The 26,621-nt window shown below is 44.6% G+C and overlaps 1 protein-coding gene across 4 annotated transcripts in view; it reads right to left on the bottom strand.

The window, feature by feature from the left end:
* Nucleotides 1–26,621, bottom strand: part of KIAA2012 (KIAA2012 ortholog) — a 135,502-nt gene that overhangs the window by 103,015 nt on the left and 5,866 nt on the right. The window contains exons 3-9 of one of the 4 annotated variants that reach the window (XM_005672082.3): nucleotides 16,355–16,514; nucleotides 14,166–14,321; nucleotides 9,179–9,300; nucleotides 7,477–7,663; nucleotides 6,785–6,924; nucleotides 2,666–2,834; nucleotides 298–447 (exon numbers count right to left, since the gene is read on the bottom strand). In XM_005672082.3, the coding sequence (XP_005672139.3) occupies nucleotides 298–447; nucleotides 2,666–2,834; nucleotides 6,785–6,924; nucleotides 7,477–7,663; nucleotides 9,179–9,300; nucleotides 14,166–14,321; nucleotides 16,355–16,514 (1,084 nt within the window). Of the gene's footprint in view, nucleotides 1–297; nucleotides 448–2,665; nucleotides 2,835–6,784; nucleotides 6,925–7,476; nucleotides 7,664–9,178; nucleotides 9,301–14,165; nucleotides 16,515–26,621 lie in introns of those variants that run through there. The other 3 variants (XM_021075193.1, XM_021075194.1, XM_021075192.1) reach the window with 3 other exon arrangements.

The raw sequence follows: 26,621 nt of genomic DNA, 5'->3' as shown, positions 1-26,621 counted from the left end.
GACCCCTAGCCTGGACTTCCATATGCCACATGTGTGGCTCCCCCCAAAGCAAGCAAACAAACGAACAAAACTTAGGGGTTGATTTAGTAAATAATTTGTGAGCTAGATGCATAGTTGGTTTCGCAGCAGCACTTTGGTTAAGGCAGCTGCTGTCTGAACAGAAGCCATCTTCAAGTGGCTGGGGAGGAGCTGCCTCCCTTCTAGCCTCCTTTTTTGAGGCTGAGGACTCTTATGTGTCTTGCCTTGCCCCTTTTGGAGTGAGATCCCTGTGGGATGTTGGAGGGAAGGAACAGCTACCTTGAGGTGAGAGTGTGTCCCTGCCTGTGTCCCCTGGAAGATGCACTGTTAACTCCCTTGGCTTTTTCAGGAACATCTGCTTCAGGGGAGGCCTCCATAAAGGCTTGGAGTCTTCTTCTGTTTCTAGTGTTGACTCAGAGTGTGGAGCACCTAGAAGAAGAAAGAAAGCCAACTTGTAGGAGACATCTGTGGTTTTGTGCCAGCTGTCTTTTCTTTTGGGGGACCCCTTTCTCTCTCCCTCACACCATGTGGTTTGGGTGGTAAGTCCCTTGATCCAGGCATGGGCACATGACTGCAGCTGCCTCAGCCACAGTGATTGGGTGCAGAGTAGGCACATAGCTCAAGTCTGGTCAGTTAAAGACAATTTTGGTAATTTCTGCAAGAGATTTTAAGAGTCAAATCCTTTCTTTTTCCTTTTTGGCTGTGCCTGTGGCATGTGGAGGTTCCTGGGTCAGGGATCAAACCTGCTCCACAGTAGTGACCTGAGCTGCAGCAGCAGCAGTGCTGGATCCTTAACCTCCTGTGCCACGAGGGAACTTCAAGGCACATCTTTTCTACTGGGGTTAAGAGGTTATCATGGATTCACAGAAGGCCATTTTTACCACCACGTGGGGACAACCTTCTTGAGAGGAGACGCTATCAGAGCTGAGAGACTTAGACAAATAGTGCCCAGGTGACTTTTTCTGAAGCCTGGATCCAACTGAGCTACTTAATTACATGAGCGAATTCATTTCTTTTTTTGCTTAAAAGAATTTGAGTTAGGCTTCAAACACTTGTTCCTGAAAGAGTCCTCACTGATATACAAAAGGAGGAAGGACTCAGTGGATTCACTTTCTCTGTATTTTATTCCTACTTTTCATTTAGTAGTGTGTCGGCAAGCTCAATGGATCTAATAGGTTTAAGAATCTGGTTCACGATGGCCTGAGGACCTTCCTCCCAGGGCCATCATGGAAGATAATTGGGATTTCACTGAATCTTGCTAGTAGTCCTGTCTTCATGTGTATTAAGCATGTCTTTTCATTCTAGTGTTTTGATATCTGGAAGCTTACTGATCCTGGAGAGACTATCCCTCCCAGGGCTAGCCAATTCCTAGAGACTGTAAAGGGCCACCTGCAAGTGCACATTTCATATGAAAGCCAACCAACCTAGAGACTGACCCCGCCATGACCTCCTTTATTCAGCTCTTACACTGGGCCAGGGCCAGGCACCAGACAACAGGGATAGAGCCTTGATGCACAGAGCCTGCCCAAACTATTCAAACTAGCCAATCCCAAACCTGCTTAACCTGCTTGTCCTGCCTCACCCATTCCTTCCTGCAAAAAGTACAATAAAGACTCTTGCCCATTCTCCACCCCCTGCAGTCCTTCTGCCTCCTAACTGACCCTGGTTCTTCTCCATGTGGCCCTGCAGGGCATGGCATGCCCCTTCCTCTTGGGAACTGTGAGTATCAGACTGTCTTTTCTGTTCTTTTCCCTTTTTTTGGCCACACCCGTGGAAGTCCCCCAGCTAGGGATTGAATCCGAGCTGTAGCTGCGACCCATACCACAGCTATGGCAATGCCGGATCCTCAACCCGCTGTGTCACAGTGGGAATCCCCAGACTGTCTTTTCAATGGCAGTTGTCTCCTGAGCTGTTGGCCTTATCATATCTGAATATTAAAAAAAAACAAAACCCGGAGTTCCCGTCGTGGCGCAGTGGTTAACGAATCCGACTAGGAACCATGAGGTTGCGGGTTTGGTCCCTGCCCTTGCTCAGTGGGTTAACGATCCGGCGTTGCCGTGAGCTGTGGTGTAGGTTGCAGATGCGGCTTGGATCCTGCGTTGCTGTGGCTCTGGCGTAGGCCAGTGGCTACAGCTCCGATTCAACCCCTAGCCTGGGAACCTCCATATGCCGCGGGAGCAGCCCAAAGAAGTAGCAAAAAGACGAAAAAAAAAAAAAAAAAAAAAAAACCCTACATTTAAGAACAAGGTTTTTTTTTTTTAAAGGAGCTAAATAATTTTTTTGAAAGGTTAACTCAACACACAGTGACATGCACAGATCTTAAATGTACAGTTTTTGACAAATGTATTTATCCATGAGTTTTGACAAATGTATATATCCATGCAACCAACCAAGATTTAGAACGTTTTCATCACCTCAGAAAGTTCTCTTATGTCCCCTTCCATCGACTGGTCATTTCAGCTCAACACTTGGACATTCTTCTTCATAGTGAGAATTTAGAACAGCCGTAGAACAAATACTGAGATGTCAGTGGCAATCATGAGGCGGGTCAGCCGTGATTTAGGAGAGGGTTGCCTTAGGGGGACCCACCCCCAGTCCTTTCTGGCCTGCCTGGGTTCCCTCAGGAGACCCCTTTACCAGGACCTACCTCTTCTTCCTGCTTTTCCCTTTGGGGGATGTTGGGTGTGGAAATGAATCTCCACGGGGAAGATGAAGAGCTCTGCTGGGGGCTCATTGGCTTTAAGTTGACTCCCCAGGGGGTCCAGGACTCTGGGTGGTTCTTCTGAGATAGGAGGTAATTTCAAAGCTTTTGGAGCCTGGAGAAAAATTTAAAAACAAACACCCCAATATGGCAGCTATCTAAATCCTGTTGCCAGCAGGGGACAAATGACACGTTATATCTTATCGAATCTCACTGGGAGCCACCAGGTGTGATGTGGCTTCTGTACCCAGGGCTGAGAAGTAAAGCAGACCAACCTGGAAGCTGGTCACTAGAGTGGGGCTGCTTTGCATCTTGGGAATGTGGTTATGCACACACACCCCACCCACCAGTAACACAGCCTCGGATTCCTCTAAGAAATATAAATGTAGATTTCCCATTGTGGCTCAGCGGTAATGAACCTGACTAGTATCCATGAGGATATGGGTTCGAGTCCTGGCCCTGCTTGGTGGGTTGAGGATCTGGTGTTACCATGAGCTGTGATGTAGGCTGCAGACTTGACTTGGATCTGGCATTGCTGTGGTTGTGACAAAGGCTGGCTGCTACGGCTCTGATTTGACTCCTGGAAATGTCCATATCCATGGGTGCACCACCACCCCCAGAAATAAATAAAGTAAAATAAACATGCTAAATTCAAGGGCCTTTGTGAGCAAATATTGTCTTTCTTTCTCTTGCCGTTGGGGAAACTGATCCAGATGGAAATGACAGAGCTGAGATTTCTGTGTCTGGAGAGGGAGAAATCTTAGCTTGTGTTTTTATGGGAAAAAAGCAAGGCTTAGAATGTGGACTATGCAGTCTTTTAGGTAAGAAAGGGCAGAAAATAGGAATATACATTTGTATTTGCTTACCTCATGTAATCTCTCTAAACCTCAATTTCTTCCTCTGTAAAATAGGGGTAACCTTACTGCCCACCTCATAAAGTTGCCCTGAGGATTAAATGAGCTAATTATATGTAGTTACTATAGTGTTTGTAACTAGGCTTATTTCTATGATATTTACTTGAGAGAGGACACTTCTCTCCAGGTTTTGCCATTAGCAGAATATCTAGGTGTCTCTACATGTGTGCTATAAGAACATAACTTTAGGAGTTCCTGTTGTGGCTCAGTGGTTAACGAAGCCGACTAGTATCCGTGAGGACTTGGGTTCGATCCCTGGCCTCACTCAGTGGGTGAAGGATCCGGTGTTGCCATCAACTGTGGTGCAGGTTGCAGACATAGCTTGGATCCCCTGTTGCTGTGGTTGTGGTGTAGGCCGGCAGCTATAGCTCCCATTCGACCCCTAGCCTGGGAACCTCCATATGCCACAGGAGCAGCCCTAGAAAGGGCAAAAAAAGACTCTCCCCCCTCAAAAAGAACATAACTTTAAAAAAAATCACTATGTGTCATAACTTTAGCCCAGTTTTTTTTTGTTTTTGTTTTTTTTTTTTGTTTTTTTAATGTCCAAAAAGCCCAAAACATGTGAGTGTGCATACACACAGAGAGAGACACTAGGGGTGCCTCCTGCTTCCAATTATTCAGAAGTTGCTGAAAATTTCTACTCTACTTTTAGTTTAGATATTTTCTTTTTTTTAGAGCTGCACCTGTAGCATATGGAAGTTCCCAGGCTAGGGGTTGAATTGGAGCTATAGCTGCCAGCCTATACCACAACCACAGCAACTCGGGATCTGAGCCATGTCTGTGACCTACACCATAGCTCGCGGCAATGCTGGATCCTTAACCCAAACCTACCTAGTATCCATGAGGACATGGGTTCAAACTCTGGCCCCGATCCTTATGATCCTTATGATCGGGGCCAGAGTTTGAACCCAGGTCCTCATGAACACCAGGTAGGTTTGTTATTGCTGAGCCACAACGGGAATGCCCAGATTTTTTTTTTTTTTTTTTTTTTTTGCACTAGCAGCATGCAGAAGTTCCTGGGCCAGGGATTGAACTTGCACCAGTGTAGTGACCAGAGCCATTGCAGTGACAATGCCAGATCCTTCATCTGCTGAAAAAGGGAACCCCCCACCCCCTTTTTCTTCCCTTTTGGTTGCTGTCGTGGCATGTGGAAGTTCCTGGGCCAGGGATCAAGTTCCAACCAGAGCTCCGACCTACAACTGCAGCAATGGCAAATCTTTAACCCACTGCACCAGGCTGGGGATCGAACTGGCACCTCCACAGAGACGAGCCAGATCATTCGCCCACTGTGCCGTAGCAAGAACTCTGACAAGGGAACGCCTTAGTTTGCCTTTTAACGTGTGAACTTGGATCTATGAAATGTATATGTGTGCTGAGTTTCAGGGAGTTCAGTTTCACAGGAGGAAAAATAAAAATGTTTCTCACTTTTTAGTGTTCAAAAAAAAAAAAAAGATCAGAAACACACACAAGCATCCTATGTGTTTAGAGTTGATTGAGGAAGGAAATTCAACCAAATGTATTCAGGGTGATATTATAATTTTGTGACGTTAAGAACATGATTAACCCAATGCACGCACATAGGAAATTTATGTTCCTGGAGATCTTCGCTGTCTAGGTGCCAGCTGCCCACCAACTGCCCTTTTCTGAATACTGACCTTGTATATTTTGTTTGACAAGGTTTGCACTGGGAAATCTATGTGGAAACTCAAATGGTTTGTGTGTGGTATGACTGACAAGCCAAGCCTTAATTTCTCTATTGTAGTTAAACATTTACAGAGTTTTAATATAGTGGAAAACACTGCTTTCTTGTGCTAAATCATAGATGTAGGTTAAGGGAAGGGATTCCTGTCTCCTGAGCCTGGTTCAGTTCTGGGTTGACCTGGGTGTGAGAGTGGTCTTGGGCCTGAGTGACCCTGGAAGGTCAGGTCTGCTGTTTACTCCTGGTCCAGGGGAGCCTGGGAGGACAGAGGCCCTTCTGTTACAGATGGAAAAGTTTAAATCACTTAGACACGGGAAATCTGAGAAAATCCTGAACAGACGGAAAGAGACCTCCCTCACTGGCAACCGGGACCAGCTGACGTGCCCATGGCTCCTCAGGGCCACCTCAGATGGCACAAATGCCCGCCACGAACTAACATTGCTGTAGTTCCCAATCAGACACAAGATGCTTTCACAGAAATGCACCATCGCCTTTCACCTTCCCATCAGCCCTGTGAGGTCGGCATCATTATCTGTGTACACAGAGGAGGTCCCTGTGTTCAAGTCACACGGCTGCCAGGGGGCAGAGCATTCTGAAGCCCCTGCTCGTCCTACTCAGCACAGGTGGCTCCCAACCACCACGACCCATATAGAACCGCAAGGCAGGATCAGGCCAGAGAGAGCTGAGGACATTTCTAAGGAAGGTGAACTGACTTCTGAAGGGGTTGATAAACCTGCAGAATTCATCCTACATTTTTAAAGGTGACAGCCCTTCCATTAAGCAAAACCATTGCCGGGTTCCAGCATTTTGAGTTCAAAGTGGGTCAGCTACTCACAAACTCAAATTCTGTCTGTACATGTTTACAGATGACTCTCAGCCCCTTAATAGAAGAAGGATTCTGTTGCCACCAGAGAGTGTGGTAACATCATATCCTTGAAGGTAAAATCAAGGGCCGCTGAAATTCCATGTATTTCACTATTTTCAAATTTCAATAAATTACCAAAGCTCTAGTCCAGCTGCATCTGGTGAGCTCAGAAGCAAGTAAGGCCAGTTCTCGGAGACATCCCTTTGTGTTACGTCATTCCTAAATTGAGATTAACTTTTTAAAAATTATTTATTTATTTATTTTTGTCTTTTTGCCATTTCTTGGACTGCTCCCACGGCATATGGAGGTTCCCAGGCTAGGGGTCGAATCGGAGCTACAGCTGCTGGCCTACACCACAGCCACAGCAATGTGGGATCCAAGCTGCCTCTGTGACCTACACCACAGCTCACCGCAACACTGGATCCTTAACCCACTGAGCAAGGCCAGGGATCGAACCTGCAACCCCATGGTTCCCGGTCAGATTCGTTAACCACTGCGTCACGATGGGAACTCCGAGATTAACCTTTTAAGTACAAATGTGTGTGCATGCACACAGATGCACACACATACACACACACATACACAACCTTCTTCTTCGCTTCCCCAGGTGTGTTTTTTTCTGAGCCAGTGGCAGATGCTACAGGAGGGAAAAGACATCTTTCCGCAGGGGGCCCCTGGAACAAGTGGCTGCTTCTGTCCTGGTGGAGTTTCATATTCCCTTCTTTGTCTGTGGAAACAGGATGGGAACAAGAACTTATTAGTTGCAGGTGTCGAATGGACACTTGACTTTCAACTTTGATCACTTTTGGGTTAATGGGAAGAGAGGCAAGGAGGATTCCGAGGCCCCGCCCCCAGACAGTCACGGCTTTGGCTGAGGCAGCTTCAGGGAGCCCTAATCTCATTATCTGTGTTGGGTTCTTGCTGGCTGAGTCAGGTGATAAATGGAAAGAATGATAACGATCATAATAATAAGTACCAACTATGGGACAAGAGTGGTGCAGAGTATTTTATATGCATGAACTGAGCCCCCATAGTCGCCTTATGGAGGTATTATTGTTATTCCCATTCTACAGATGAGGAAATAGAGCCTCAGTAAGACTAACTAGCCTGCCCAAGATCACAGTGAGTAAGTGGGGGTAATATGAGTGCAGACAGTCTGATTGCAGAATGTGTGTGGTTGAGGACTAGTCTCATTCCCACCTCCAGCTGGACTTAGGTGGCTGTTTTCTAAGGTGAGTGGCATGAGGAAGTGACACTTGGCATGTCTCGGGCTTCTTACCGTTGAGATCTGCCTTCCTGTTGGGGAAGGCACCTCCATAGAATGTAGTGTGGGATTTGTCACTCGGGAGCCAAGAGTGATCAAGGCGGGCATGCCCAGGGGCCCTCCTGGAGGTTTGCTGTGTTTTTTCATGGTGGCTTTCCTTTGAAGCGTGGATACAATGACGACGATTCTTTGTTGATGTGTCCTAGGGAACGACAGATGTGCATTCCTGTAAACAGGTTTTGTAAAGGAACTGAGCAGGTTCTTTTAACAGTCAGGCCTTGTGGCTAGACCTGTGGTTCCAAGAATGAAATCCCCTCTGCAGTCTGGGAAGAAAAACATGGTTATAATGGCAAGATCTCTAATGGTGTTTATTACAATAAAAGGTTTTATTATTGGTGATCAAAAGAATGGCCTTTAACCATGCCTGACATATAGTGCTCTCTTGCAAAAAAAAATTAAAAATCAAAAGGAAATGTTAGTAGCATTGTCTTTATCCATCATAATATGTCTCTCCCTTTCCACTGGGTGGTACTTCTCTTCTTCCCCTTCCCTGCCTCATTGGCACATGATGTTCTTGTAAGTCATACATGTTTATTCAAGATAGGAGTGTGTGTTGTCTGCCTTTCTCTGAACCACTGTCATATTGTACACACACACACACACACACACACACACACACACACACACACACACACACGAGCCTTAGCATTTAGAAAGCATTTTTTTTTTTTTCCAGCTGTGTCCACGGCATGTGGATATTCCTGGGCCAGGAATTGAATCCAAGCCACAGCTGTAACCAGAGCTACAGCAGTGACAACACTGGATCCTTAACCCTCTGAGCCACAAGGAAACTCCCAGAAAGCATTTTTACATTTTAACTTATCTAATTCTCATAGCAGCCTTGGGAAGTGCATATGATAACAGCTCCATAATACAGAAGAAGTAATTCAGGCTTAAAGTTAGTAAAGTTTCTTGGGCCTGCTCACCACAGCTAGCAAGATGCAGGACTCAAGCCAAGGCTTTTCTAACTCTAAAAGAGAGCCAAAAGCTCTATTTTCTAGAGAAGACTAGAGCTGCCTAGTTGGGGTATAGGGAGGACCTATAAGTTAAGTAAGATTAAGTAAGATTGGAAAACCATAAGTTAAAGTTAAACCAGCTGCTTTACCTATAGAACTTCTCAAAACGGTCCATGGTCAGATGTGCACTGTGACTCTCTGGGAGGAGAACATGGGGTGCGGCATTTCCCAAATGTACTTGGCCATGAAACTCCCCTTTTTTTTCGTGGAGCATCTAGCAATGCTGGGGTTCCACAGATGACACTTTGGGAAACAATAGGCATCAAGAGGCTTAAAGCACTCTTCTCTGCTTCAGAGCCTCACCTCTGAAGTCAAGAACAATAACAGGAGTTCCCGTCGTGGCGCAGTTGTTAACGAATCCGACTAGGAACCATGAGGTTGCGGGTTCGGTCCCTGCCCTTGCTCAGTGGGTTAAGGATCCGGCGTTGCCGTGAGCTGTGGTGTAGGTTGCAGACGCGGCTCGGATCCCGTGTTGCTGTGACTCTGGCGTAGGCCGGCGGCTACAGCTCCGATTCGACCCCTAGCCTGGGAACTCCATATGCCGCGGGAGCGGCCCAAAGAAATAGCAAAAAGACAAAAAAAAAAAAAAAAAAAAAGAAAAAAAAGAACAATAACAGAAGGGACTCCATTAAAAATGGTACCTCTGCCTGGGTTTCATCTTCCTGCCAGGGCTGTTTCCCGAGTGGTGGCAAGTGGGTCCCATGGCTGCCATGGTCCATGTGTCCACCAGCCCCAGCTTCCCCTTCATCCAGGCCCTGCTGACCTGCAAAGGTGAAGAGTGGGTCAGCCTGACACATTCAGAGATGGGTATGATGCTGTTTGTTGCTTCCAAATGGCCTCCTTTCTTGCCTTTGGATTAAGGCCCTTGTTCCTCATCCCTTCTTATTTCTTTTTTTTCTTTTTCTTTTTTTTTCTTTTTTTGTCTTTTCTAGGGCTGCACCTGAGGCATATGGAGGTTCCCAGGCTAGGGGTCTAATTGGAGCTGTAGCCGCTGGCCTACACCACAGCCACAGCAACACAGGGTCCGAGCTGTATATGCGACCTACACCACAACTCACGGCAACGCCAGATCCTTAACTCACTGAGCGAGGTCAAGAATCGAACCCGAAACCTTATGGTTACTAGTTGGGTTCGTTAACCATTGAGCCACGACGAGAACTCCTTCATCCCTTCTTGTTTCTGTACTTCTGCTAGTGCCTCCACAGAAGTGGCAGCCAGGTCAGTGGAAAAGAACTGCTCTGGGAGTCAGAAAGCTCAAGGTTGAGTCCTCATTTCTTGGATTCTGTTTCCTCATCTATAAAATGGGGATACTAATTTCTTGCCCCGTGCTTCCTTGCAGAATTGTCTGGAGCTCAAATAAAATTATGAATGTGACAGCGCTTTGTAAATTGTGAGGAGCTAGAGGATGACAGAGGTGTGATGACAGTGGGACGACCCACAGCCCTGCTCCGTTGTCACTGAGATACTCTAAAGCACTTGATTTCCTGGACTGTCTGCTGGCTGTTTACTTGTGGAAAAACTCACTGTGAGGGGATGGCTGCTTAGCCATCTGCACTTAACCCTGTCTGTGCAGCTCTCAGGAAGGATCTGAGTCAACAGATGACTCCAGCATAGTTAACAAATCTTTCATCGACGGTTTAAAGGATCCTGCAGCTATTTTCATCACTTACTCAAGGTAGATTTATTGCTGAAACAAGTCTGGCAAACCTTCCTTGTTAGGAGCTGCTTTAGCAACACCTCCACTGTCTGCTCACAGCTCCGTGGAAAAATGTGGGGTTGTTTTTCAACCAGGGGCTCTGGCAGCCCTCAGGGGCTCTGTGTATGTTGGAGTATGGGCTTCTGGAGGCTCCCAGCCAGGCTCACCTTTCCTCTGTGCTCCCCAACCCTCATCACCCCTACGTCACTCTCATCCTCGGTGTCACTGGGTCAAGAGCCAAGTGCCCACCTGTGGGCCACTCCCTCTCTGCAGCTCCCTTTCCTCTACGCTTTGGCTCCTGAAGGTTACTTTAGGTCTGAGCTGGTGCTAAGAGTGTTGGTGGAGCAGATGCAGACTCAGACTCAGGCTTAGAGGTCTGCTCAGGTGTTAGTGGCCCAGGGAACCCCTCTACCTGAGGCCACATTAGGCTTGCCCCCAGGAAGACCTCAATTTCATATAAGGTGCAGGACTAAAGACCTTTTTTTTTTTTTTTTTTCTTTTTATGGCTGCACCTATGGCATATGGAAGTTCCTGGGCTAGGGGTCGAATTGGAGCTGCAGCTGAGGCCTGTGCCACAGCCACAGCAACACCATATCTGAGCTGCATCCTTGACCTATGTGGCACTTCATGGCAACGCCAGATCCTTAACCCACTGAGTGAGGCTGGAGATAGGACCTGCATCCTCACAGAAACATTAGGTTCTTAACCTGCTGAGCCACAATGGGAACTCTCTAAAGACTTTTATGTGTTCTCAAATGATCCTTAGGGCTCAAGCCAGATGTTGGGGCCATCCTTCCTGGTCAGATTCACCTGGGAGCCAAATGCATTTCTGAGGGTCGAGGAAGTGACACTCTGGCCAAATGGCCATTCACCTGTTGAATGGTCTTATAGGCAGATTGTCTAATAAGTCGGGGCAGGGGCTTGTGGGTGGGAGGATAGAGAGAAGCATTCCCTTTGGCTGTATCCCAGGTGATATTGAAAATAGACTCAATCTATGTGAGGAGACCAAGATTTTTCTCAGTAACTGGCATCTCTGGCTCATTTGTTCATGCTTAATAGAAACAGGTTTGCCAGCATAATTCAGAGATCTTAGCTTTTTTTCTTTTTCCTTTTTCTGTCTCTCAGGGCTGTATGGTGGTATATGGAGGTTCCCAGGCTAAGAGTCGAATCGGAGCTGTAGCCGCTGGCCTACGCCACAGCCACAGCAATACCAGATCTGAGCCGTGTCTGCGACCTACACCACAGCTCATGGAAACACCGGATCCTTAACCCACTGAGTGAGGCCAGGGATTGAACCTGCATCCTTGTGGATACCAGTCGGGTTTGTTAACCACTGAGCCACGATGTGAACTCGTTTTCCTTTTGTTTTAAATCTCTGTCCTCTCTTGTGATTTTTTTTTTTTTACAACAACCTAGAGAGGGTGGAATGCAGGTATCATTACTTCCATTTTACAGAAGAGCAAAGTGAGGATGCAGGGCGCATAAGTAACTTGGCCAACTTTACATTGCTGGAGGATCTGGGCTTTGCAAGCAGGACTTTTGCTACTTTCCCCAGTACAGTATCTGGCAAGGAGAGGGAGATCAAGGGGAGATAAAGTGAAAACCAATAAAACCGTCAGTCAGGGTTCAAATTATAGCCTCCGAGTTGTTTTTCTTTCTTTACAAATTGATTTTTGGTTCTCGTGATCATGGGCAATTGGGCATTACAATTAGTGACTCATCATGCTTAAAACACAAGATAGGGAGGTCTGTAACTAACATTTATTGAGCACTTGCTATGTGCCAGATATTACCCTGCTTAACTCTCACATCCCACTCCATGAGGTAAAAGTGGGTATGGTCATCTCCATTTTATAGATGAGGAAACTGAGGCCCAGAAGAGGTCACCTGGCTTGGAATCTGGTGCTAATGGCAGGGTGTTTAATCACTATTCTATATTGCCTCTGTTTCTACCTGATTATGATAACCCCTTGGCATAGGGCATCAGTTAGGGGAAATCACTTGATCCCTTAGGTATGCAGTGTTGATCCACCCCCAGAATGGAAGTACTGCAGTCCACTGCCCAGTATTTTTAGATCCTAGGGTGTCAAAGTCTAAGGATATTAACTGGAGACAGTAGAATTTTTGAAGCGAAAGGGCATAAGGCAGTGGTGAGGTGGGGGGCCACCTGGGGAAGCGCAGAAGGTTCCAACACAGGAGCATATGACTGGGTGAATTCACCACTCTTAGGACATGGATGGCCCAGAAATGTAATCTATTCAGTGCCTCAGAATCAATTGGTCTCAGGGATGTTGATTCACATTAGCCAAGTGCATAGAGACTGATGTATAGACTAGGGTATCAACTTCAAAGAGAAATACAGGAGTGCCTGTTGTGGCTCAGTGGGTTAAGAACCCAACATAGTATCCGTGAGGATTCAGGTTCAATCCCTGGCCTGGCTCAGTGGGTTAAGGATTGGTGTTGCCACAAGCTGTAGCAGAGGTCGCAGATGCAGCTCTGATAGGGTGTTGCTGTGGCTGTGGCGAAGGCCTGCAGCTGTAGCTCTGATTTGAGCCCTAGCCTCGAACTTCCTCCATATGCTGCAGGTGCAGTCGTTAAAAAAAAAAAAAAAAAGAAGAAGAATTATAATTACCTGACCAGCATGTAGTTCTTAGATGAACTACATATGGGCCTAGTTATGACTACAGTTCCCTGGTGTTGGAGGCAAGAGTCAAGGGAGGTGTATGGCAGGCACGTTAATGGCACCGAGCTCTGAGGACCTCATTTGATAGACTGGATTCTCTACTTGACCAGATCCTTTTCCCCGTCCAGGGCTTGGTTAGGTACTACTCTTGTTTCTGGAAAACTCCTTTTTCATTTCAGAAAAATTAACTTTATGTTAGCCTCTTGTTCTTTTCTTCTCTTTTCTTGAAAACCCTGGTACTAATCAAGACCCTGTTCTTTGCCCATTAATGCCATCCAGTCATCTTTCCCCATCTCCCTTAGCAAGGTAATAATCCTGGCTCTTTTTTTTTTTCTTCCTTTTTAGGGCTGCACCTGTGGCATATGGAAATTCCCAGGCTAGGGGTCGAATCAGAGCTATAGCTGCTGGCCTACACTACAGCCACAGCAATGACGGATCCGAGCCATATCTATGACCTACACTGCAGCTCATGGCAACACTGGATCCTTAACCCACTGAGCGAGGCCCAGGATTGAACCTGCATCCTCATGGATACTAGTCAGGTTTGTTACCGCTGAGCCACAATGGGAACTCCCGGTTCTTTAAATAATTCAAGTTCCCAGGAATAATATTGACAGGTAAAATCCCCATAGTACTGAACAGCTTACAAAACAGCTCACAATAACTTTCTGGGCAGTAATAAGGTAGGTCTCATTAAGTCCATTACAGAGATGAGTGAACAGAAGCTCAAAGGGGTCAAGCCATTTGCTCAAGATCTTCCATCTGGTAAGACAAAGAATAGCCATTGAAATCCACATTTATGACCCCAAAGTCTATGTTTTTTCTTTTGATATTGTCACAAAACCACAGGATTAAAGACTGTTAATGGAAAAGACTTAAGAAAATATCTAATATCTGGAGTCTAGACATGCAATGTTCAATATAGTAGCCACTAGCCACATGAGGCTATTTAGATACAAATTAATAAAAGCAATAAAATTTAAAAACTATTTTCATAGTCACACTACCTCCATTTCAAGTGCTCAATAGCTACATGTGGCTAATGGCTACTATCTTGGACAGCACATGTTCTAGAACATTCCATTATTGCAGAAAGTACTGTTGAACAGTGCTGGTCCAGACTAACTCCCTCGTTTTACAGATGAGGACAATGAAACCCAGAATCCCTAGACTTTATGTTGGCAAATGCCATTTTAAGCTGTTAAAAATCCAAATATTTTAGATCTGGTTGGATAAAATCAATATGTACCTTGTTCAAAAGACTTTCCTTGTTGAATCCAAAATGGAGGGAAGACAGGCAGGAGGTGGTATTTTGGGGGTACACCTGAAAGATCCTGCTGTGGTCTGAGATTCTTTGATACATTAAGTTGACTGTCCTGGAGCAGCACAGAATCCTTGATGCATCCTGAAGAGTAGGTCAGGAGTTATTGGTAGTAATCATGGTTGCCAGTCTAGAGGTCTTGGAGATACTACCAGGGTCCCCACTTGCATTCGTCTTGGCTTTGGACATAGCCCATTAAGGGAGACAATTAGAAGATGGGAGGGATTAAAAAATCAGGTAGAGCCCTTAGAGAATTCTTTATCCAGTGCCTTAGCTATCTCCGGTCCCATGCCAAATATGTTACTTCTTCCATTCCACAACTCCTCACGACGAGGGCTCCCTAGTGGAAGGAACACGGCTACTTCTTTGGGCTTGGGTACAAGACTCCTTCTGCCTCAGGGGGAAATCTAAAAGTTTCTTCTGGATGAATCCTGCTTGCTTCTGTAGCCCTCTTGATTCTTTCTCAGTGCATTCTATAAGAGTTTATTGAGGGCTTACCGATGGGCCCGCCTCTCTGCTAGGCCGTGGGGTAGCCCCAGACAGGAGCTCTTTTTAAAGCTACCAATAGTCTGTTGGAAAGACAAAGCTCTCCTGCGCTCAGCTGTGCAGCCCCCAAGTGTCAGTGCTGTATAAGGACAGGAAATGAGGAGCTCAATATTGGCTGGATTTATCAGGGTAGCCTTTGTAGAAGATGTGGGCCTGAAGAGTGGGGAGGATTTGTCACAGGAGTGGAAGGATGGGACCAGAGAACATACCAGCATCACAAGGGTGGTGAGCTCTGAGGTGTGAAGGAAGGGGGTAGCTGAGGCCATGGGGCCAGTGATCTCATATCACAGGATTGTCATTTTTCCTCCAGTTGAGGGTCTCACGCCTCAAGAGGGGCTTTGGTGATGAATTAGGGCAAGAGGCCCCCAGATGCATGTACACATGGACCTTCCCTTAAACCACACCTTGTAGCCACATGACTTTCATAGAAGGGTCTGGGACACTTTTGGTTGTTAAGAGAGGCTCTCCTCCTTGAAGATACTGGGCCTGGGCTGTGGGGCAGTGGCCTGTTTTGCCCTGTGCTCAATCCAACAATAAACATGTCTTTGGTTAAGAGGCTCTTTCTCACAAGTGTTTGATAAATAGAACTGCCTGGAACTGTGGGCCTGCTGTGAAGGTAAAACCTGTTACTGGACAAGCCCACATCTCTCATTTTCCTTCAAGTCACCACGTACTGGGGAGGGAGTTGTTTTCTGTTCTTTCCCAGAGTAAACCTATAAAGCGAGAAGAAAGTCAGTCTTCCTCGGGTCCTGTCTGTGCGTTGGTTCTGAAGAAATGGCAACTAGCCGAGTAAGCATTGGCAAATCCTACTGCTCACCCCTCTCTTCCCCAATAGGTTTGCCAAATAAAATATGGGATGTCCAGTTAAAATTGAATTTCAGATAAACAACGAATTCTTTTTAGTAGAAATATGTACCAAGCATTGCAAGTTTAACTGTTTTTGTGCATGTGTTGTATGAGCTAAATCTAGCAACTTTAATTCCCAACCATTGCCTCCTTTTATTTTTAGGCCTCTGCAAAGTGCATCTGGGGTCTCTGAGGGTAGCGGGGTGTCCATCTCACTCTTAGCCTCAGAACGGCCGTCTTTGAGGAGGATCTGAAGTCACCTCTGAAGGGGCAGTGGGAATGCTGGGAAGAGTGTGGAGCTGGGGGTGTGGGGAAGATCCGGCCTCTGGTCCCAGCTCTGCTTTTGGCCAAATGGCCTTGGACAAATTACTTTGCCTCTCTGGCCTCTTTTTCCTGCTCCTGTAAAAGGTAGGGATTGAACTGGAGGATCTGGAGTCTCTGAGTGGGGAAGGTTGGGAAGCACGATCTGCTTGGGACGCGGAGTATGAGGCTGTTGAGGGGGCCGAGTGTGAAGGCCGGGCTTTAGCCTGCAGTCCCTCTGTGAGTTTGGAGGTGGCAAAGGGCGAAAGGTATTATGGAGGCTGGTGGGCCATGAAGACTGAGCACCTTTAACACAAAACGGGGCCAGAAATTCTGGTGTTTCAGGCCTTGGTGGAAAACACACTCTCACACCAGAATGCAAGGCAGGGCAGCTCAGGGTCACCTCCTCCCATGTCCCCACTGACCTGCACACTGGAGCCTGTACATGGTGTCAGGGGGCCATGCCCTCAAGAGGCCACGGAGGTATCTCTTGGCTGAATACCCAGGCTGGATCTGCCGGAGGCCCTGGCTCTCTGGTTGGCTTCGGAAGTGGAGGTATGGCTGCCAGGCTCTGTCCTGCTCTCTCTGTGGGGACACCAATCAGGAAGCGGCATGGCTGCTGAGCCCTGAGCCTCCCAGTGATACAGGCTGGTTAGCGCAATCCTCAGCAGTAATCTGGGAGACTCCCAGAAAGTACAGGAAGGCACCAGAAACAGATGCCTCGGCCAACAGACATAAACCAAGAGCCCACAGAGCAGAGCTCTGAAAGGCCCCTGTGGATTTGGAGCTGGAAGGAGAAGGAGAAATGAGAAATACCAGACCCCATCTTGAGATAGAGCATCAGAGAAGGATAAAGAGCCTCAAAAGAAAACACATTACTTAGTTCAGCCTGTGGAAATCATTTTAGTACCTTGAAAAGTGGCCCTGCATGAGAGTGGGAAAGTCAGCTTCACAAATCAGGATCAGCATTCAATGTTTATAAGGTGAATAATGCGACAGACACACTCGGTCCATGTTCATGGGGAACACGGCGTTTTGAAAATATCTGGCTCTGCTGCACTTCATTTCAGCCTGGGCACCTACCTGCCAAAGTTGCTATGCAAGACAACATAGGAAATAAATGTGAATAATAACACTTTTCACTTGGCTAGGGCTTTATATTACACAAATAACTTTCATCTCATTATAATCCTTTAAGGTGTACAAGTTAATACCATAACCACTTAAATGATTTAGAAACTCTCTAAGAATGATCAGTTAAACCCAAGAATGGCAAACAGTACGGTACTTGTGTTGACATGTTTCAACATCCCCAATGGCAGACATCACCAATCGATCACAGCATTCTTGACTGATGAACCGATTTTGATCTCAGACTCTTTCCCTTTTAAAATTTTTTTAAAAATGGAGGCATAGTTTATATTTACTATTTTGTTAAATATTCAGTGTAACAAAATCTGACAATTTAATTATACACCATTGTAACCACCACACCAAACGAAATATTGAACATTTTCATCATCTCAGTCAATTCCCTCATGACACTTTCTAGTCAAGGTCTCCACACCCACCAGGTAATCACCATTCTTAGGTGAGGTCAGTAAGCCACTGGCGTGTTTCTTTACCATATCCTGTCCGAATTTACCAAGGAAGGTTTATGGTAAAAAAAAAAAAAAAAAAAAAAAAAAAAAAAAAAAAGGAGGGAGTTCTTTGATGGCCTTGCTAGTTAAGGCTCCTGAGTTCTCATCATTATGGCTCTGGTCACTACTGTGTGTACAGGTTTGATCCCCTAGCCCAGGAACTTCCACATACTGCCTGTGTGGCAAAAGAGAAAAAAAAAATACAAAAAACCCACCCAAAACCAAAAAGCAGGAGAGAACCTGAAATAAATGTGGCAACTCTCATTTAAAAAAAAAAAAAAGTAAAAAGAAAAATATGGTGGTAATATAAAACCTGCTTGATGGGGGAGAGGAAGGCCTTAGGGTTTGGGCCCTTGCCCTGCTATGCCAAGCTGTGATTTGCTCCCCTTCTGATATATTAAAGAGATGGAAAAATGCCACAGAAGGGCAGCCCATCGCTGTCACTGAGGATTCAAGACCACCAGAGACTCCTCTTTAGCTAAAGAGACTGCAGAACTCCAAAGTCCATAAAGTGAAGGGATTCCTCTCCTGGACATTCATTCACTCATCAAACAACTCCATTGCCAGGGACTGGAGAAAAATTGATGAATAAGGCAGATTGATAACTAATAAATAAATTGACTAACAGGTAAAAGAAATCATGGCTTATTATTCAGTTGTCTCTACTCTCTCAGAATTTAATTAAATGAATGCTTGGAATCCAAGCACAGAGCATTAACTGGTCCTTGGTGGCTGGACATCTTATGTGGCAAGTGCTTCAAGTGCAAAAAGAACCTGAAAAATTCAGCGCCACATAAATCTTGAGGCTTTTTCCAGAGGACATGAGAGAGAGAATTGTGGGGAGGGCAGTCGGTGCAAAATGACTTTCTTGAGTTCTCTCACTCCCTCCATTTTTTCATTTGGTCATGAAATAAATATTTGTTGAGCACCTTCTATGTGCCAGGCACTGTGCTAGACCCCGAAAAATGGAACCATTGGATCCAAGACCTTTTCTGGATGAACTGAAACTTCATTTCCTCCTGTAAATCTTTGTTTCCCATGACTTCCCTCTGAATGTGATAAGGCCAAGCCTCCTCTGAAATGCCATGGCCCTTGGGCAGGTGGTCGATCCACAGTCTGCTCTGGACAAGAGCCCCTTGTTGTTTCTCAGTAGCGCATTCCTGAAGCATCTGCTTGGTTCTGGAGGTTTACTGGGCCACTTGCTCAATGGGGCAGGGAGTTGCTGGGGAGAGTTAGGGAATTCCTTATCCTGGAATTTGGCATATCTAAACACATTTTTGCTTCAAGTTTGAAAGCTGATGTTGGCCTCTGTATTTGTTTCCTACTGCTGCTGTGACAGATTATCACACACTGAATGGCTTCAAACAATATGAATTTGCTGTTTAATAGTTGTGGAGGTCATAAGGTTGAAATGGGTCTCACTGGGCTAAAATCAAGGTGTGGCAGGGCTTTCTGGAAGCTCTAGAGAAGAATCTGTTCCTTTGCTTCTTCCAGGTTCTAGAGGCTGCCTGCATTTTTTGGCTGGTGACCCTTTCCTCTATCTTCAAAGCCAACAATACTGGGCTGAGTCCTTCTCAGGGTTACCGTCTTTCTGAGTCCTTCTCAGGGCTACCGTCTCTTGATTCCTACTTCCACATTTAAGGATCCCTGTAATTATACTGGGTCTGCCCAGAAAATTCAGGATAACCTCCCTGTCCTGAGGCCATCTGGTTAGCAACCTTAATTCTATCTGCAACCTTAATTTCCCTTTACCACATAACCTAATACATTCATCAATTCCAAGGATTAGACATAGGTGTCTTTGGAAGGGGTCATTATTCTGCCTACCACAGCTTCTTCTTCTTCTCTTTTTTTTTTTTTTTTTTTTTTTGTCTTTTTAGGGCCGCACCCACGGCATATGGAGGTTCCCAGGCTAGGGTCGAATCAGAGCTGAAGCCACAGGCCTACACCACAGCCACAGCAACAAGGGATCCAAGCCACATCTGCAACCTACACTACAGCTTACAGCAACGCTGGATCCTTAGCCCACTGAGCAAGGCCAGGGATCGAACTCGTGTCCTCATGGATGCTAGTCCGGTTCGCTAACTGCAGAGCCACGACGAACTCTATCTTCTTTAAATTTTTTCTGGTTTCTGGTTTCTTTGAGTAATTTTGCAAATTGCCTGAGAAGTTGGTTGATAAAGTTCTCATCTCGTTGGATAAACTGAAGGACTGAGGGAGGCCTGAGACCTGCTTAGATTACCAGAAAGATCAGTCAGGGTTAAATCTGTTCACTCATTTCCAACATGTGGAATAATAAGTGGAAAATAATAAGATACAAGAGAGAATGAATACTATTATAACTGTAATCTCATCAAAGTTTATAAGTTTATAGTCATGGCCAAAAAACTGGAAGAAAATACGTTAAAATTCTAATAACAATGGTATCGGGGCGTTGGGCATTAGATTACAGATAGTTTTTTCTTCTCTCTCTTTTTTTATAGAATCAAGATTTCAGTAAATTGGTTAGATTATATTTATAAATGGAAACATACCAAAAATTATTTTATTGCACCCACTGTCCTCATATACATTCTCCATATTTCTCTATTCCTTCTCCAAAATTATCCTGGACCTCTAACCACTGAAAGTTATATAAAAGGAGACAGAAGGGAGCCAGGAAGGGAGTTTCTGGAACAGAGAAATAAATGACAGCAGGAAGCTGGCTGTGGATGTTTCCAGACTTCTCAGTCCTGCCTTAGCCTTGCTAATCAACCCCAGCTTTTGGTTTCTTCTGAAAAGAGTAATTGGTGTGCACAGAGCAGGTCTCTTAGCCACACTCCACCAAGGGACTTGCTCTGGCCTGGTGCCTTCCCGCCGCCCACCGGGCCTCCATGTGCGGAGGGGCAAAGGGGCAGCCCTGCACCTGTCCCCACCCGCACACTGGCTGTCATGGCCACACCACCCTGGGGCTGGCAGGCGAAGGTTTTCTGAGGATGGAAGGAGCCGGTGTGGGCAGTGCTCCTGCGCAGCAGAGATAGGGTGGCAAGGTGCCCGGATCGCCAGCTGCCATTGTACCACACAGGGTGGTCAGCCTTTGTGTGCAGGAGTCAGCAGAGAGGTGAAGAGAGAAGTCCACATATCCCAGGGCTGGCCAGCAAAGCCCTCTGTAATTTGACCCCACCCACTTATCCAGGTAAGAGCCACACCTGTCTGATAACCCTGACTTTGCCCACTCGCCCCTCTGGGCCTTCACTCCCCTCTGCCTAGAGGCTCTCTCTGCACTTATTTTTCCTGCAGGACTCAGCACAAATCTTATCTTCCCAGGGTCCCTGTTGCGGCTCAGCGGAAACGAGCCCAACTAGTATCCATGAAGATGCAGGTTCGATCCCTGACCCCAATCACTGGGCTACGGATCCTGTGTTGCTGTGAGCTGTGGTGTAGGTTGCAGATGCAGCTTGGATCTGGCATTGCTGTGGCTCTGGCGTAGGCCAGCAGCTATAGCTCCAAATTGACCCCTGGCCTGGAAACTTCCATACGCCGTGGGTGCAGTCCTTAGGAGAAACAAAGAGAAACAAACAAAAAAAATCTACCTTCTTCAGGATGCCACTCTAGATTTTCCCAGTAAAAAGCAATCACAGTCTCTACTGTCTTTATATTTGACAGCATATTAATAAATTATAGTTCGGTTCCTCTCATAGGCTACCTTGTATCACGTATCACAGGGGCACAAACCTGCCTCCCTGACCAAACTGTATATCCCACTGGGGAGAGGTTACAGCCTCCCCCTCACTCTGGCAACTAGCATGTTCACCTAACAACTATTCGTTGAGAACTTGTTGTGTGTCAGGCACTATTCTAGGCACTGATTATTTAATAATTACTCAAGATTTTAGCTCAATGGAATGAAAATCCCCCAAATGTCTGTACTTTCCTGCTGCCAACCTGTGACTTGAGCTGCTCCCTCCAGTTAGAAGTCCTTCTCTATGGAGAAGCATAGTTGTGTCTTCTGCCCCTTGGTTGGGCTTGCTGGGGTCAGTGTGCTCTAGGACCGAGCCCTAGGACAGAGGGTGACCTCTACTGTTATTGCACTTGTGCATGTGTGTCTGGAGCCAGGCTTGGGGCTGCCAGGTGAGTGCACCTGGAGTCAAAGTGGGGGTAAGGTGGGAGGGGAGAGATGTGTGTCCATTTGCAGCTGTGCCTGGAAAGTCTTCTCAACCCCAGCCTGACTTTAAAAAGCCTTGTATAAGCATTGCTACTTTCAACCAGCTCTTTTCTCTGCAGGTTCAACTTCTGAGAATCTGTGCAAATGATGCTATCTCTCCCAAATATCTTTGATGGTATGTGTTCCTGGGTATCAGGCCATTAAGAAGAGAATGCTAAAGTGGTCTGATTGTCCCATAGTTGCAATGTTGTAACAGGGTTTGATTCCTGACTAAAGGATTTAGCATAAAGATTTGACCAGCCACATGTCACAAAAGCAAAGATACAACAACTAGAATTGAAAACAGAAGAAATTATCAGTTCATGTATCAGTCTGCCTCAGACTGAATCCTGGCTCATCATTTGCTAGCTGTGTGGCTTTGGGACAATTACTTGACCCATCTGTGCCTCAGTTTCCTTGTCTGTTGAATGAAGATAATAAAAGTACATATCCTACCTGCCTACCTTGCACCATATATAAAGCTTAACTCGAAATGAATCAGACTTAAACATAACAGCTAAAATTATACAACTCTTAGAAGAAACAGTAGACATTGGATTCAGGATTCACATCCAATTTATGACACTGGATTTGGTGATAATTTCTTGGATATGATACTAAAAGAACAGGCAACAAGAGAATAATGGCTAAGTTGGACTTCATGAAAATGTAAAACTTTTGTGTATCAAAGGACACTATCAGGAGTGAAAAGACAACCCACAGAATGGGAGAAGTTATTTGCAAATCATATATCTGGTAAGGGATTAATATCCAGAATGTTTAAAGAACTCTTACAACTCAAAAACATAAAACAAAACTTGTTTTTAAAATGGGCAAAGAACTTGAATAGACAATTCTCCAAAGAAAATATACAAATGGCCAAGAAGAACATGAAAAGATGCTCAGTATGTCTTATCTTTAAGGAATGCAAATCAAGACCACAATGAGATACTACTTCATACCCATTAAGACAACTATTTTTTTTTTTAAATGCGGAAAATAGAAGTATTACTTAGGATTTGAAGAAATTTAAGTCCTTGGGCATTGCTAATGGGAATGTAAAATGATGCAGTGACTGATGTGGGAAAGAGTGTGGCAAGTCCTCAAAACACAAAAAAGAGAATTACATATAATCCAGCAATTCCACTTCTGGGGACACGCTCAAAAGAATTAAAAGCAGGGACACTAATAGGTGTTTGTACACCCACGTTTATATTAACGTTATTCACAATAACCAAAACACGGAAGCAATCTAAGTGTCCATCAACTGCGGAATGAATAAACAAAATGCGGTATGTGCATATAATAAACTATTATCCAGCTTTAAAAAGAAAGGAAATTCTGATACTTGCTACAACATGAATGAACCTCGAAGACATTATGCTAAAAGAAATAAGCTAATCACAATACTTAAAGGATACTACTGGATGATTTCACTCATATGAGCTACTTCCAGTGGTCAAATTCATAGACACAAAAAGTAGATTGATGGAAAATTGTTAATTATTGTCTAATTTGTATAGAATTTTAGTTCTGCAAGATGAAAAACATTGAGGATGGATGGTGGTAATGGTTGTATAACAGTGTGAATGTACTTACTGCCACTCAACTGTATGCTATATATATTTTATAACAATAAAAGTATACATCTTATGAAGTTGTGAGGATTAGATGAGATAATAAGTATAAAGTGCTTAGAATGGCCTTGGGTATAATAGTATTACCTAAGTTCTAAGCTGTTATTATAAATATTCTCTATCTAATGGTTATACCTGGGAACCAATGGATGAAATACAAAAAGCCTAGGAAAATAGAAGTCTACTGGATCATATATATGGCTTGCTATGAACATGTTACCTACAACCTAAATTAATTTTAATGAAAATCTGATTTGTGTTCCTAGAATTGTAATAAAGGTGTTTATTTTTTTAAAGCATTAACAAATGTTTTTAAAACTGGAAAAATGCTCTTTTTTTTTTTTTTCGTCAAAGCCAGGCCCTCTAGGGGCTAAGAGGGGGGCTTTGGAATGAGTCGTCTGGCTCCAATTCTAGTTCTACCACTTAGATATGTAACTTTGGGGAAGTTAATTACTTTCAAGGCTCAGATTTTCCTCCAACAAAATGGAGGTAATGCTAGCACCCAGCTCACAAGCTTGTGCAGATTGAGTGAGGTTATAGAGATTCAATGCCTGGCATACACCAAGCACTCAACAAGTGTTCGCTCTTATTGACAATACCTCGGCCCTCATCATTATGGATGACCCATGATTCTCTCCGCATCTTTCCTACTTCTAGGTTTATTAAAGTCTCCAAGTACATCTGCTTATGAGCTGCTCAGACGGAGACAGTTGGCAAAAGTTCTCCCCTTTGTTGCTTTGGTGCCCCCTTGACACCTTTTTCTTGGCCATGAGAGCACTTCTTAGGGACACCATCAGACCTGTAGCAGGTAAGGATTTGCAAAGGGAACTTTGTCCTCCTCCTGATCTTTGGCTGAAAGGATAATTTATTATTCTTCCTATTTTTTCTATATTGTTCTATTTTGTGTACTGAGCTCACATTGTGTTTAGGGTGGAAAAATACCTCTATTCAAAAAACATTATTTATCATAATATCCCTTGATAAAATAGTAGCCCAAAGGAAGCTACCTTTGTGGGTTGAATATTGACTGAAACACCAACTAAAGAGTTAATGAAGTGCCTCAAGTCCTGAGATGTGAGGCGAGTAGGCAATATGGAATCAGTAGAACAAGACTGACAATACCTTTGAGTGTAACCATATTTATAAGGGAAATGGCAGAAACACTACAACCTTGGTGGAAACCAGTTATAGTAAACGAAATCTTGTTTCTCCTTCAATGGGATAAAATAATGGGATGCTCTGTGAATTGAATTTTTAAAACAGATTATTTTTTTTTTTATTTTTTATTTTTTTTGTCTTTTTGCTATTTCTTTGGGCCGCTCTCACGGCATATGGAGTTCCCAGGCTAGGGGTCTAATCGGAGCTGTAGCCACCAGCCTACGCCAGAGCCATAGCAACACGGGATCTGAGCCGCGTCTGCGACCTACACCACAGCTCACGGCAACGCCAGATCGTTAACCCACTGAGCAAGGGCAGGGACCGAACCCGCAACCTCATGGTTCCTAGTTGGATTCGTTAACCACTGCGCCATGACGGGAACTCCTAAAACAGATTATTTTTAATACACTATTTAATCACTGTACCGTGTTGGACATTTAAAAAAATATCACCCGATTTACCAAATTCTAAAAATATGGGAATAAGAAATGCTAAAACAATGTAAGAATTATTTAAAATTTCTGATGACTTGAGAGGTACTTGAGGTTTCTGCTATGCTTCAAAAGCATCGTTATGCTTATTATGTAGATACTACCCCAAATTATGGTTATTTAGATTTCATAGCTATTTGATTTTTATTTACTTATTTATTTTTATTTGTCTTTTTAGGGCTGAACCTATGACATATGGAAGTTCACAGGCTCAAGCTAGGGGTTGAATCAGAGCTGTAGCTGCCAGCCTACACCACAGCCACAACAACTGCGAGATCAGAGCCACCTCTGTGACCTACCCTACAGCTCATGGTAACGCCTGATCCTTAACCCACTGAGTGAGGCCAGTGTTCTCATGGATCCTGGTTGGGTTTCTAAACCACTGAGTCATGAGGGGAACTCCCACTATTTGATTTTTAAATACGTGATGGGAAGCAGAACGAATTAGAGGCCTCAAGAAGAATGGCTTTAACCTCGGGGATGTTTGAATAGTATTTCCTTCGGTTTAAGAAAACCAAGCAACATATCTGTATGTATCTACAAGAATAAGAACTCAGACATCTAATCTCGACTGAGCATTTATCATTGCTCATTAGGAAGCTGGGCCATCAAGAAAGCTAAAGAGAAGGTGAGTGTTGAGCTATAGAACCCGCACGTATTTCCACATGCATTTCATTAGATTCATGTATCCAACTGGAGATGATGTGAGATGCTTTAAAAATTTAATTGCACCTCCCTGCGACAGCCTGGATTCTCACAGGCCTGAGTGGAGGTTTCCTGATTCACAGCTCAGCCAGGAGAGATCCTTCCGTGAGCACCACTACTCTGTGGCTACCCATCCTTGCTTTTATCCTCCTCTCCATTTTGGCTCTTTTATTTTGAGGGTGGTGTTTTTAACTCTTGAACTATACTATTTGGATGAAGAAATAGTGACCCCGAGGAACAGATGGTGTGGTCATTCTGCTTCCCTGCCTGGTCCCATTGGGCTCTCTAGGGCCACCCTGGCTCCCCCTTTCATTGTCTACCTCCTTCAGAGTCATCAATTTTTATTTGACTTTAGAAATCCATGACTTAAAAAATGTTTGGTGAAAGGATAAGTATAAATAGAAATATGGCTGATAATCCAACCACCCACGGTTAACTGTTGATGTGTATCCTTCAGCTTGCATAACTAATTTTTAAAAATTGGAAGTATACTAGAGAGGTGATGTTTCCTACACTGTCTAGTCTGGTGCAGTGATCTACGTGGCTATGTAATCTTGAGTGAATTACTCAAACTCTCTGTGCTTCAATTTCCTTAATTTAAAAAGGGATAATATTAGTACCTACCCCTACAGTTGATAGCAAGCATACTTGGATTTTGCAGCGGAAAGCACTTAGAACAGTGGCAGGAACATGGTAAATACTAAACAAGTGTTAATGTATATTGGTATTTTTGTTATATAAATACTATTTTATAGCTTGCTTTAAAAAAATACTCTGTATTTTCTCACATTATTCATGAGTAATACATGACTTTAGTGTCTGACCCCAGATTCATTGTATGACTGTACTTTATTTAATCAATGTTCCATTGTTGGACA

The sequence above is a fragment of the Sus scrofa genome, chromosome 15, assembly GCF_000003025.6.
Source record: "Sus scrofa isolate TJ Tabasco breed Duroc chromosome 15, Sscrofa11.1, whole genome shotgun sequence".
NCBI classification, from domain to species: Eukaryota; Metazoa; Chordata; class Mammalia; order Artiodactyla; family Suidae; genus Sus; species Sus scrofa.
This window is presented reverse-complemented; position numbering and strand designations above follow the sequence as displayed.